Raw genomic sequence first — 11,295 nt, forward strand, 5'->3', positions numbered from 1 at the left:
ATTGTAAAGATGTTTCGTCAAATTTGGGTAGCTAATGATCATCGCAATTATCAAAGAATTGTATGGAGAGAGCACCCTGCGGAGCAATTGGATCATTACCAACTAAATACTGTTACTTATGGCACGGCCTGTGCGCCATTCCTAGCTGTACGAGTGCTGGAGCAGCTAGCAAACGACTACAAGGAGAAATACCCAATCGCTGCAAGAATCCTGCTAGAGGATTTCTACGTGGATGACGTTCTAACTGGAAGCACTACCGAAGGCGAGCTTATCCAACGCAGAGATGAGCTCGTAGCACTATTGGCCCAAGCACAGCTTGAACTTGGAAAATGGGTCTCTAATAGCAAACACATTGGCAATCACGAGACAACTTCATCAACAGATGTGTTGGGCAGTGACAATTATCATACCATAAAGGTTCTTGGTATATATTGGCAACCAGAGGCAGACATGTTGTCATATAACGTCAACCTCATCAAGCAGCCGGATAGTACAAAGCGTCAAGTGTTATCAGATGTCTCTCGAATCTTTGACCCGCTTGGACTCCTGGCACCCGTCGTCGTCCAATTTAAGATCTTGTTCCAAGAACTATGGCTTCTCGACTTAGACTGGGATTCCCAACTGCCACCAAGACCAAGACTGGCTGACATGTGGACAAAATATCGAAACGACATCGTGGCATTAAAGGAGCTGAAGTTGCTGAGATACGTTGGATACATTTCGGGCTCGATTGAACTGCATGCGTTCTCAGACGCATCCATCAAAGCTTACAGCGCTGTTGTATACAGCCGCATCAGGCATCCGGATGGGCACATAGAGGTGTCTATTATCGCCGCAAAGACTCGTGTTGCGCCACTAAAGCAGCAATCTTTGCCTCGTTTGGAACTGTGTGGAGCCTTATTACTGAGCCGACTGGTTGCAACAATTAAATCTGCTCTACAGCACATGGATATAACTGTACACGCATGGTGCGATTCCACCATTGTGTTAGCTTGGCTGTCGCATACTCCGTCAAAATTAAAAACCTTCGTCGCTAATCGCACAGCTGAAATTTTGGAAACTGTACCTCGGCATGCTTGGCACCACGTCAGCACCAAGCATAACCTAGCTGATTGCGCATCAAGAGGAATGCTTGCCTCAGAACTACTCGACTTCGATCTTTGGTGGAAGGGTCCACAATGGCTACACGACGATGATCTGGATTTGGGGAAGCAGCGTAGCCCAGACAGTTCTAGTTTCATTTCAGATGATCGTGTTCAAGTAGAAGTGAAATCCATTGCCCTGATAGCCCAGGACCAAACATATGTAACCTCATCGCCACTGGACGAGCTAGCCGATCGCACCTCCTCTTGGTGGAAACTCATTCGCATCGTGGCTTACGTTTTGAAGTTCATGCGGCGTAAGCGCACGTCGCCACCGAATCCCGCTCCTGTATCATTTGACGCTTTGAAGAAATCAGACGACGACACAGTATATGATTTTGCACCTTGCGCAGTGCCAGGCGAATTCGACAAATGAACAGGAATAATGTTTTTGTGAAATCCAGCGGTCCCTTGAAGATCTAATCTCAAAATATGCGTCACACTCGCTCCTATGCTTTGATGATACGGACTTTTGGCGTGTACGCGGACGGCCTAGCAATTCAAGAGTTACCATATTCAAACCAAGGCATCCAAATCATTTTTGCCGAAAAGGCACCGCATAACAAAGCTAGATTTATAAGAACATGAACATTCTTGCCACCTGCACCCCGGAGTTACAGCGGTTGTTTGCACACATCGTTCGTCAAACGTACCGGAACTTAGGTGCAGAAACTCATCGGAAACTGAACGCATGACTGCCTGAAAATGTTTTGAGCGAAACAAACGGCCAGCACACCGCGCATCAGTTTATGGCAAGATACCTTGCTGCAGTCGAGTTCGTCCAAAGCATTTACCGTTATGAAAACACTGAGCCTGCGACTATCTGGTCCGCTATCTTCTCAAAGGTGACATAAGGGAGCCGGCGCGCTTACGTAAACAAAAAGCTATATCTGCCTGTTGTAATTGTATGGCGAACCCAGCGCTTTCATTTGGAATTGGCTACAATCTCGACTACGGATACGTTCATGGCAGCGCTGCGATCCGGATTCATATCACGAGTGGGAAATGCGCAAAGAGATGTATTTGCGATAATGGCCGCAACCTTTGTGGTGCTAAAACGTGCGCCATCAAAACACGAGATGGAAGCAGCTACATTCATCGCAGCTATGTCAACAACGAATCATATCACAAATCCATAGAGGCAGCCTAACGGAATATCATTGGAATTTTATAACGCCGCATGCACCACACTGGGTGGCAAAAATGGAGTCTGCAAGTACGCTCTGTAAACTGGACATCTATACCATCGAGTGGCTGGGCAAAGCGCACGCTACATATTGACACCCAAAACACACAAAAACTGTTGACACAAGGTGGAAGCTGTGTCAACTCTACGGCCAACATGATATGCCACAAATCACGATAACTGAGACATAAGGGTATTCATGTCACCATGCACATAATGCTGATTTGGTCGGACCCTCCACGATGATTCACTAGAAGGCAGAATAACATTGGCCAAAGCGCCAGAGAATCGCTTGGATTACTGGAAGCAGTCACAATCCAGGATGCAGGCGTTCTGGAAGCGTTGGCACCAAGAGTATTTGACCACTTTGCAGCAGCGCCCAAAGTGGATGATGAAATTACCAAACCTCGCCGTTGGTGATATTGTATTAGTAAAGGATTCGCACACTCCGCCAGCAACATGGATTCTGGCACGAATTATACAAACTCACCCTGGACCTGATGGCTTGGTACGGGCAGTAAGCTTGAAAACAAGAACTGGAGAAATGACGCGCCCAATTACCAGAATTGTACCACTGCCAAATTCTGAAACTGTGTTTCAGGGCCGGGCGGGATGTTGAGGAACGCACAACGTAATTGGTTTGAATTTAACGACCGGGTGGAAATTTGAACATCAACGGTCGTTTCGTATGAATTTGAATTTAAAATATAACGAATTTTAGTTTAAGCAGTATTGAATTCGCCGTGGAACCGGTTTTAAGGCGCCACAAGTCTTTAGCAAATTTCTGACGAAATTATATTTTTGTGCATGTGTACATGTGTATGCATTTTTTAGTTTTAGTTGCCGATTCACAACAGAGTAAACGAGACGTGCCAGTGGCAGTCCATGAAATAAATAATTCTTGTGTTGTGTTGTGTTTTACTTTAGGGTGGGCAAAAAACAAACACAGCTGTATATTTTTTATATTTTTTTTTTATTTTTTAAAATTATGATTAATTTAGTAAAAATAATTATTATTTTTATTGTTTTAATTTTGAAAAGAAATTTTTTTATATATTTTTTTGTTTATATATGCATATGTATACATCACACAATTGTATACACATATATAAATCTAATTTTGGTAATCTGGTTAATGTGTTTTTGTTTTCTCTTGTAAGTTTTTTTTTATTTGTATGTTTGTAGTTTTGTTTTTTATTGTATAGGAAGCAAAACTTTGAATGCACAAAATTTACAATTACTTGCGACGATTAAGTTGCAGGTCGAGTTGTTGTTTCTTTTAATTGTGTAATAGTAACTGTAGCAAATAGTATATATGTATATATAGCATTTGTAGAAAACGGCGCATTATCATCTTGAGTGTTTTTTGTTTGTTTTTTTCTTTCATTTTTTTGTCAGAATTATTACACGACTTTGACGGTACAAAATACAAAAAGAGACATACACATATATATGTACTGTATGTTTATAAATATATGTATAAATATATATATATATATAGATATATATATATATATTGGTATTTTATAAAATCATAAAATACACTTTCATTTCATTTTTTGTTTGTTTTTGTTGAATTTTTTGTTATCATCTTGTGTTTTAATGCAAAATACAAATATTAAAAACACGAGCTTGCTTCACTCGCACATGAAAAAAAAAATTTGAATGCATCTCAATTTGTGGCTTACGTTTAAACATTATCGTTTTGTTTGTTGTTGTTATTTTTGAATTGTATCTGTACTGAGTGAGTGTGTGTGTGTGTGTGATTTGCAAAGTAGTTTTCATTGAATATTTATATGCTATGTGTGGTGGACACACGTTGAGTGTGTTTGTGAGTCAAAAAACTTGTATATATGCTATTTATAATGTTTAAATGAAACTCTCTTTATTTAGTATTTGTAGTCCGTTGAATCATATTGTTTGCCTTTGACTGCATCATCAACACTCAAGCAACAGGCGCATACACACACACACACACAGATCTCCCTATTTTTGTTTATACACAGACACGCACACACGCACACACATGGATGCATGCATATGTATGTTTTGTTTGCTTGTAATCTCGAAATCAACGGATACAATGATGATATATAGGATGCTTGACACTTGTACACACACGTAGAGATATTCGGTATATATATATATAATTAAATGGACATATACGAGTAAGTATGCATGTATTTGTTGTTGTTGTTGTAGTTGTAACTATAGTTGGAGTAGACTGTCTGACTGACTAACTGATTTGTCGCCGTAAGAGTTTTACAAATAATTATAATAATAATGCAATATTTATTATTGTTGTTTACTTTTCGGTTAATAACTACTCGCTAGACTGTATATAAAATCAAATCCGCTTCAACTTTCTTCCTTCTTTTTTTTTTGCTTTTTTTGTTGACAATTTTGCACGCTTGCTTGTTGATATAGCAGTTGTTTATAGTTGCAGGATTTCCACATGCTGTTCTTGCAATTGTTGTAAAAGGTTTTGTGTGTGTGTGTGTGTGTATCTGGCTGTCTGTATGGGTGTGCGTGTGTGTTTGGGTATGTTGGCGTGTATGTATGTGTATAGAGTTATATTCTTGTTATGTTGTTTACTCTTTTAGAGCAAAAGGCATCTGGTCTTCTTCCGTTTTTTGACTTGCAGAGCAGCCCTAGTTGCTGTCTCGAATACCTCTCGCACACCCTCCTTGGATTTGGCCGAACACTCCAAATAGGCAAAGGCATTAATTTTTTCAGCCATGGCGCGTCCCTCCTGCGGCTTAACCGGCTCCTGCTTCATCTTTGCCAGATCCTACAATCAATTTCATATTATTAATATACTGAAAGATTTTCAAATATATTTTTCAAACACTCACCCGAATTGTGTTGGGATCATTTCGCAAATCTTTCTTATTGCCTACCAAAATGATGGGAACATTGGGACAAAAATGTTTGACCTATAAAAATGTAAGGGAATTATATCAAATTAAGTTTTTCGGAAGTTTTATTCGTAAGCATACCTCGGGCGTCCATTTTTCGGGAATATTTTCTAGCGAATCGGGTGAGTCCACTGAGAAACACATAAGTATTACATCAGTGTCAGGATAACTCAGTGGTCGCAGTCTGTCGTAGTCCTCCTGACCAGCTGTATCCCATAAGGCCAACTCCACCTGCAAAACAAAAGCAAATCAGACGACTTTCAAGTACATGTGTATTATACATAGTAAAGTATATATGTAGCTTATAGAGCACAATTGTATTACAATTGAATAACGGGGCAGTGATAACGAACTTTGCAATAAATGTAGCACAAAAACTCAAGCTCAAGCGCAAGCGTTTTTTCATCACAAAGACGTAGACCGAGACGGACGGAGACGGAGTAAGAAGTGTCTGCCGCTGACGAGAGTCAACTTTAAGTTGAAAGATAGCAAAAGGAACTGGCGGAAATGCCAAAAGTATTAATCAGACACGATACATTGAAATGACGTGAACGACAGACACACAGATACACCAAATACATTTGTGTGTGTGTGTGTGTGTGTGCTTCATATGTATGTACATCATATGTAAAACGTTATCCAAACACAAATACCGCCATATTGCGCTGCGCAAATAGTTTATGTCAAAAAAAGTAGGCAGCAAAAGAAACAAATGTATAAAATTAATAGAAATGAAAACATTTAGCAAAAACCAAAAACAAATATACAAAACATGACTTAATGCAAATCAAAATGGCATACAACATTTTTGTTCGTTTCGTTTTGACTGCTTCTTTTGTCGTTGTTTTATTACAATTGAGCACGAGAGTGGCAGAAAGAGAGAGAGAGCAAGAGAGTGTGGGCTCCAAGCGTGAGCACAGGTAATGCTAATTGAATGATAAGGGGGGCCAGAGAGCAAGCACAGACAGCAGCCGCGCAAAAGTGTTTGTGCGCAACGGGCTTGCTTTTGTATAAGACGAATTGGAAAAGAGCGGAGCGAGCGGGAGAGAGCCGTCAAGAAACGGAAGGAAGGGAGCTTGCTATACAAGTGTGCATGCGTCTGTATTGGTAAATGCGCCGTCTGTGTGCAGTTCGTGCGTGCTTTTCCCTATGTATGTATGTGTGTGTGTTTGTATCGTTATGTGGCCAAAGAGAAGGGGTGCAACGGCAGAGTGGGAGTCAAGTATTTGCCTCCTTTACAAATTGTTATTGACTCACAACTTTTATTTTATTTTTTTACAAATTCCAAGAGGGTTGATGTAATGCAGCGCAGCGCAGCAGTTGATCAGATGATTTTTCTTGTTTTGTTTGGATTGGGAAGGATGGCAGGGAGAGTATGATGCGCTAATGGTGGCTTAAATACATCTTGGGCTTACCTGCTTGCCGTCGACTTCAATGTCGGCAACATAGTTCTCGAAGACAGTCGGCACATAGACCTCTGGAAATTGGTCTTTGCTAAAGACGATCAGAAGGCAAGTTTTACCGCAGGCACCATCGCCGACAATTACCAATTTCTTGCGAATCGTCGTCATTTGATGAGGTTCTGCAGGAGAGAGAGATAAAGAGAGTTGTAACAACAACCGACGACGAATGCGTTGTGTTTAATTTATTTGCGAAAAACTGTGCGCGAGCTGCTTGAAAAATAAATATCAATGTGAAAAAGCTATATACACACACACTTACGCCACTCTCTCAATCATAAACACACACACACACGCACTTGAGTCATACGCTTTGAATGGCTCTCTATCACTTCATATTTTTGTTGTTGTTCTTGTGGTTGTTGTTGTTGTTGTTCCCCCTGACGATCTATAGACAAGAAGCAGCACTGAGAACAGGCCGCATGAGGTGTTTTTGACAAACAACCGTTGGTTGGTAGTAGTTGTGGGGGATTCTTTTTGGCCAGTTATGTATGTATGTTAAGCCAACTGCAATAATGCTCTGTTAACCGTCTTTTAAATTGTCCAACACTTGCACACACACGTATGTATGAATATCCTATGCATATGTATTGGTTAGCATTCGTATTGGTCAACGCTCCTTTAATATATTTAGATATTTATTAAATGCTCGCGTCATAGGTTTACGTCCTCCGTCTGCCATCAAACTTTTTTCTTTTTCGTTTTATACGCTTTTATTCCAAAAACATCATCATCCACTCGCATTTATGTATTTCATGTGCTTGTCTGTGTGTGTCTTCGCGCTTGTGTGTGTGTGGAATTTTTTCACTGCTCTTTCAACTTTTTCTCACTTACAATTTGATTATATTTCTTGCAACACTCGCCACGAATTCGACACTTAATTTGCTTACAAAATGGCACAAATATGTTAATTCCTTTGCGTCTACCGTTAATCGTTTCGTATAAAATTTATTACTATTAAAATTCGACTTTTTTCTTATGCAAAATGACGATGAATTTCTTAGTAATGAACAACCAACGCCTTCTGGCCCAGGGTTGCACTGAGTGACAGTGTTGTAAGGTTCCCACGTTGTAGGGACTTGTTGGCCAAACAATTACTTGCAAGTTGTTAGATTATTCAATTATCCAATGAAACGACACGTTAAATAAATGATTTTAATTTTTTATGTGTTGATTATTTAGTTCTTAAATTTTTGTAAGGCAGTTATCAAAACTCCGCTCAGAGTTGCATTTGTGTATTTAACTGGTGATTAATTCATTCGTTCCCAAGTCACAGTTACTGTTTGCATGGCCCGGCTACACAATTTAATATTGTACAGACATGGACTCGAAATTAGATAAAACTCTTTTTAAAAATACAAAATCAAGATTTAAACTTACTGCTAATGCAGAGTCCGCACGTCCACATCCTGCGTTTAAAAATGTCCGGCAACCAGTCCAGCAGAAGTCAAGAACAGCTATGCTACTGAGCCAAAAAGTACCACAAAACAAACCAGACAACGGCGATAAGAAAGGCAATAAACCAATACACAGTATGACGACTGCAGCGAAAAGCCCTCCAAAACAAACCAAAAATAAGCCGAAAACAAAAAGCAATAATACGCAGAAAGCTGTGAAACGCATAGCAGATTCGCAGAGCGCGGGAGATGGGCATGATAATGGCTCCTTGCGAGCTTTTAAAGCCGGGGTAGACACAAAAGGGGAAAAGAAGTCTTTGAATTCAGCTGCCAAAAGTTTAAAAAGTAAGTGGTACAAATAGATTGAATAAACTGGCTGATACATTATTTATTAAAGATAATACGCAGAAAGCTGGGAAGCGCATAGCAGAGTCAGGGAGCACCAGAGAAGAGCATCATAATGGATCCTTGCAGACTGCGAAAGCCGGATCAGACACTAAAAGGCAAAAGAAGTCTATGAATTCATCCGCTGAAAGTTTTAACAGTGAGTAGAGCAAAAATTAAATAAATTAAAATAAATTTACTAATACATTATTTATTATAGATGTGGGTACATTTTACGATTCGGAGCAGAAAAATGGCGAAGAGGATGTATCTGATGATGGTAAGAATACTAAAATTCACGAGTAATGAAAATATTTATATATATTTATTTTAGATAGTACAGACTTCGATGATCTGGAATACATGGATGATAGTAGCTCTGAATATTCATTGGACGACGACAAAGATTTCTTTCTTAAACCAGACGTAATTGTGGCCGACAGGCGTGGATATACACCATTAAAGTTTGCGAATGTAGATCAGGATGAGGAGAAACTATGGAAATCAACAGAGGATATCAACGCAGAGGTTACCAAAATATTGGTATATGATGATATAATGTCAGAGACAGACCAAAACACAAATCAGAATACCGACACGGATGCGGAAGAAGATTTGGAGGAGCAGCAAGATGAAGAGGATTTGGAGAAGCAGCAATTTGAAGAGGAAGATCGTTTCGAGGTGCAGCAAGAGGAGATGGCAAATGAAGAAGGGCAATTGGAAGAAGTGAATATATTTGAAAATAGCTTCAAGAACAATAATGTGCTGGCGGTGCTCAAAAGCGATGTAGAACTATATGGCACAGTTGTAGTCAGCCTGCTCTGCGGTCGCATTACCATAAATGGCTATAAAGCACCCGCCTTGGAGCTGCTATCCATATATTCGCCCAAAGGTTTTAATTGGATAAGCATAACACCCATGGCAAGCAAAAAGCCTGTTAAGGACAACTACGACTGGAGTCAGCTCCAGGATCAGTTTTCACGCGCGCAGCTGGACAACATAAGGAGCAACTATGATAGCCAAAAGGATGCAGTGGTACTGCTGCAACGCAACAGCAGCGCACAGCAATTAGTCAACATATTTAGCAAGCACATGTCGCAGAATGTGTTTCCGTTAATCAACGCCACTAATCGTCCCTACTATGCCAGCGAATATTTGCTCAACTGCCTCATACAACGCGCAAGTGGCAACAACACGTTGCAAGTGCCTCGAGCGTGGAGCAAGCTAACATTCCAACCGGAAAGTAGATTCATCCTTACGGGCGGCAAAGGTGTGGGCAAGTCCACAATGTTGCGCTATTTACTTAATCGTCAGCTGAAGTATTTTCCACGATTATTGCTCATTGATCTGGACATTGGACAGCCGGAATTGTTTGTGCCCCAAACGGTTTCCTGCACGCTGATCGATGCACCGCTACTGGGCCCTGGTTTCTTGCTCAACAAACAGCCCGATTACGCCATTATGGTGGGACATGTCAACATAGTCATGTGTGCGGAGCAATATATGCGTGCAGTGCGTAAGCTGTTGGTATATTGTCATTCTAGTAGCAGCTATGAAAATATACCTTGGCTCATTAATACAATGGGCTACAACAAAGGCTTTGGCTATGAGCTTATGTCATTGCTTATCAACTGCATACAACCCACCGATGTGCTGCAAATCGCTAGCACCAAAGCCATTAACAATTTTGATAAGGCGCTGGACCATAAAAACATTACCAAAGTGGTGCCCATTATATACACCACGGACGAGTTCAAGTTGGATGCGAGTGAGCTGCCAAAATATACACATCATCCACTGTTAAGCGCTGTCCCGGCGCGCCAGTCCAAGTCCTGGTTAATGAGCGCAAAGGATCTACGTTATGCCAATTTACTGACACGCCTCAGTGCCATGTTGCGTGGCAATGCCAAATATATAACAGAGTGCCAACCCATGCGAGTACCACTTAGTAAGCTGCATATACTCCACTTGAACTCAACGGATTATACGCGCGAGGAGCTCATCCGCGGCATGGAAGCTAATGTGGTCTATCTTTGCAAACACTTGACAGATAAAGAGCCCGTGGAGTGTCTGGGCATTGGTGTTGTGCGCGCTATTGACTATAAAAAGGAGCAACTTTATTTGGTGCCCGCTATGCCTTTGGCGAGTCTTAGCCAAGTGAACTGCCTATTTATGGGCGGCGACATGTATTTGCCCCAAAGTTTCTTCAAGGATCAGGGCTTGAACGTTGCCAATCAAGTTCCTTTTGTTTTTCTTATTGATGACTGCAAGTCTTCCAAGAGCATTCAACAGATTTACCACCGTACACCTGGTTTTCTGGGAAAACCGGCAAATAAAGCTGACTGAGAATAAATAATGAATAAAGCTGACTGAAAATTGTGTATATTAAACCTTTTATTTCTACTTCACACTAGTGCGACACGTCATATCTGCCCTTTAATATGCGCCGCATTAGCACACGTCGTCCTTCTGGTGTTGCCATGCGGGTATCCCAGCCATGGACATTGATGCGTTTGACTTCGCGCGGCTTTGGAAAGTTACACCGGACTTTTGTCTTCAGCACATCACGATTAAATGCGTGTTTTTGACGCACACACATGGTCTGCGCCGTATTCAGTGCCGCAGCGCAGGTTCTGCAGACAATAAGTTTATTTAATTTAAGTTACAAATTGCATTTATTTACATTATTTACCTCTGTATCAGTCCTTGTAACATGTTTTGGTTAAGTAATATTTTGCAGTATGATTAAAACTGTGAGTGACACTAAAACTGTTTACTCACAGTATTTTTCTGGTATTTTTCTGCTCA

At 40.7% G+C, this 11,295-nt stretch overlaps 3 protein-coding genes across 4 annotated transcripts; 1 reads left to right on the top strand and 2 right to left on the bottom strand.

Moving 5' to 3' along the window:
* Positions 1 to 4,182: 4,182 nt before the first annotated feature.
* On the bottom strand, positions 4,183 to 7,713 carry LOC108596914 (ras-like GTP-binding protein Rho1). Of its 2 annotated transcripts, none has more exons than XM_017983122.1 (5): positions 7,597 to 7,713; positions 6,662 to 6,828; positions 5,328 to 5,477; positions 5,184 to 5,264; positions 4,183 to 5,119 (listed from the first exon to the last, which is right to left on the bottom strand). In XM_017983122.1, the coding sequence occupies exons 2-5, from the start codon at positions 6,815 to 6,817 to the stop codon at positions 4,928 to 4,930; spliced, it is 579 nt and encodes a 192-aa protein (XP_017838611.1). In that variant the 5' UTR covers positions 6,818 to 6,828; positions 7,597 to 7,713; the 3' UTR covers positions 4,183 to 4,927. The 2 variants fall into 2 exon arrangements, with proteins under 2 accessions (XP_017838611.1, XP_017838610.1); XM_017983121.2 differs by having other exon boundaries at positions 7,541 to 7,713.
* Positions 7,714 to 8,087: 374 nt separating this feature from the next.
* On the top strand, positions 8,088 to 10,851 carry LOC108596913 (polynucleotide 5'-hydroxyl-kinase NOL9). The gene is made up of 4 exons (XM_017983120.1): positions 8,088 to 8,448; positions 8,501 to 8,647; positions 8,708 to 8,767; positions 8,822 to 10,851. Exons 1-4 carry the CDS (start codon positions 8,166 to 8,168, stop codon positions 10,831 to 10,833), a joined length of 2,502 nt encoding a protein of 833 aa, XP_017838609.1. The 5' UTR covers positions 8,088 to 8,165; the 3' UTR covers positions 10,834 to 10,851.
* Positions 10,852 to 10,863: 12 nt separating this feature from the next.
* On the bottom strand, positions 10,864 to 11,256 carry LOC108596915 (39S ribosomal protein L34, mitochondrial). Its single transcript, XM_017983123.1, has 2 exons — positions 11,180 to 11,256; positions 10,864 to 11,120 (listed from the first exon to the last, which is right to left on the bottom strand). Exons 1-2 carry the CDS (start codon positions 11,200 to 11,202, stop codon positions 10,898 to 10,900), a joined length of 246 nt encoding a protein of 81 aa, XP_017838612.1. The 5' UTR covers positions 11,203 to 11,256; the 3' UTR covers positions 10,864 to 10,897.
* Positions 11,257 to 11,295: the final 39 nt, after the last annotated feature.

Source organism: Drosophila busckii, chromosome 2R, assembly GCF_011750605.1.
Source record: "Drosophila busckii strain San Diego stock center, stock number 13000-0081.31 chromosome 2R, ASM1175060v1, whole genome shotgun sequence".
NCBI lineage: Eukaryota > Metazoa > Arthropoda > Insecta > Diptera > Drosophilidae > Drosophila > Drosophila busckii.

Excerpts from the sequence above, each read along its gene's own strand:
- LOC108596914 (XM_017983122.1), bottom strand. The coding sequence starts at position 6,817 with ATGACGACGATTCGCAAGAAATTGGTAATTGTCGGCGATGGTGCCTGC. Across the intron at positions 5,265-5,327 it reads CCGAAAAATGGACGCCCGAG|GTCAAACATTTTTGTCCCAA; the intron begins GTATGCTTACGA and ends ACATTTTTATAG. Across the intron at positions 5,120-5,183 it reads ATGATCCCAACACAATTCGG|GATCTGGCAAAGATGAAGCA; the intron begins GTGAGTGTTTGA and ends AATTGATTGTAG.
- LOC108596913 (XM_017983120.1), top strand. The coding sequence starts at position 8,166 with ATGCTACTGAGCCAAAAAGTACCACAAAACAAACCAGACAACGGCGAT. Across the intron at positions 8,449-8,500 it reads AGCTGCCAAAAGTTTAAAAA|ATAATACGCAGAAAGCTGGG; the intron begins GTAAGTGGTACA and ends TATTTATTAAAG. Across the intron at positions 8,768-8,821 it reads AGAGGATGTATCTGATGATG|ATAGTACAGACTTCGATGAT; the intron begins GTAAGAATACTA and ends TATTTATTTTAG.
- LOC108596915 (XM_017983123.1), bottom strand. The coding sequence starts at position 11,202 with ATGTTACAAGGACTGATACAGAG. Across the intron at positions 11,121-11,179 it reads TTACAAGGACTGATACAGAG|AACCTGCGCTGCGGCACTGA; the intron begins GTAAATAATGTA and ends TATTGTCTGCAG.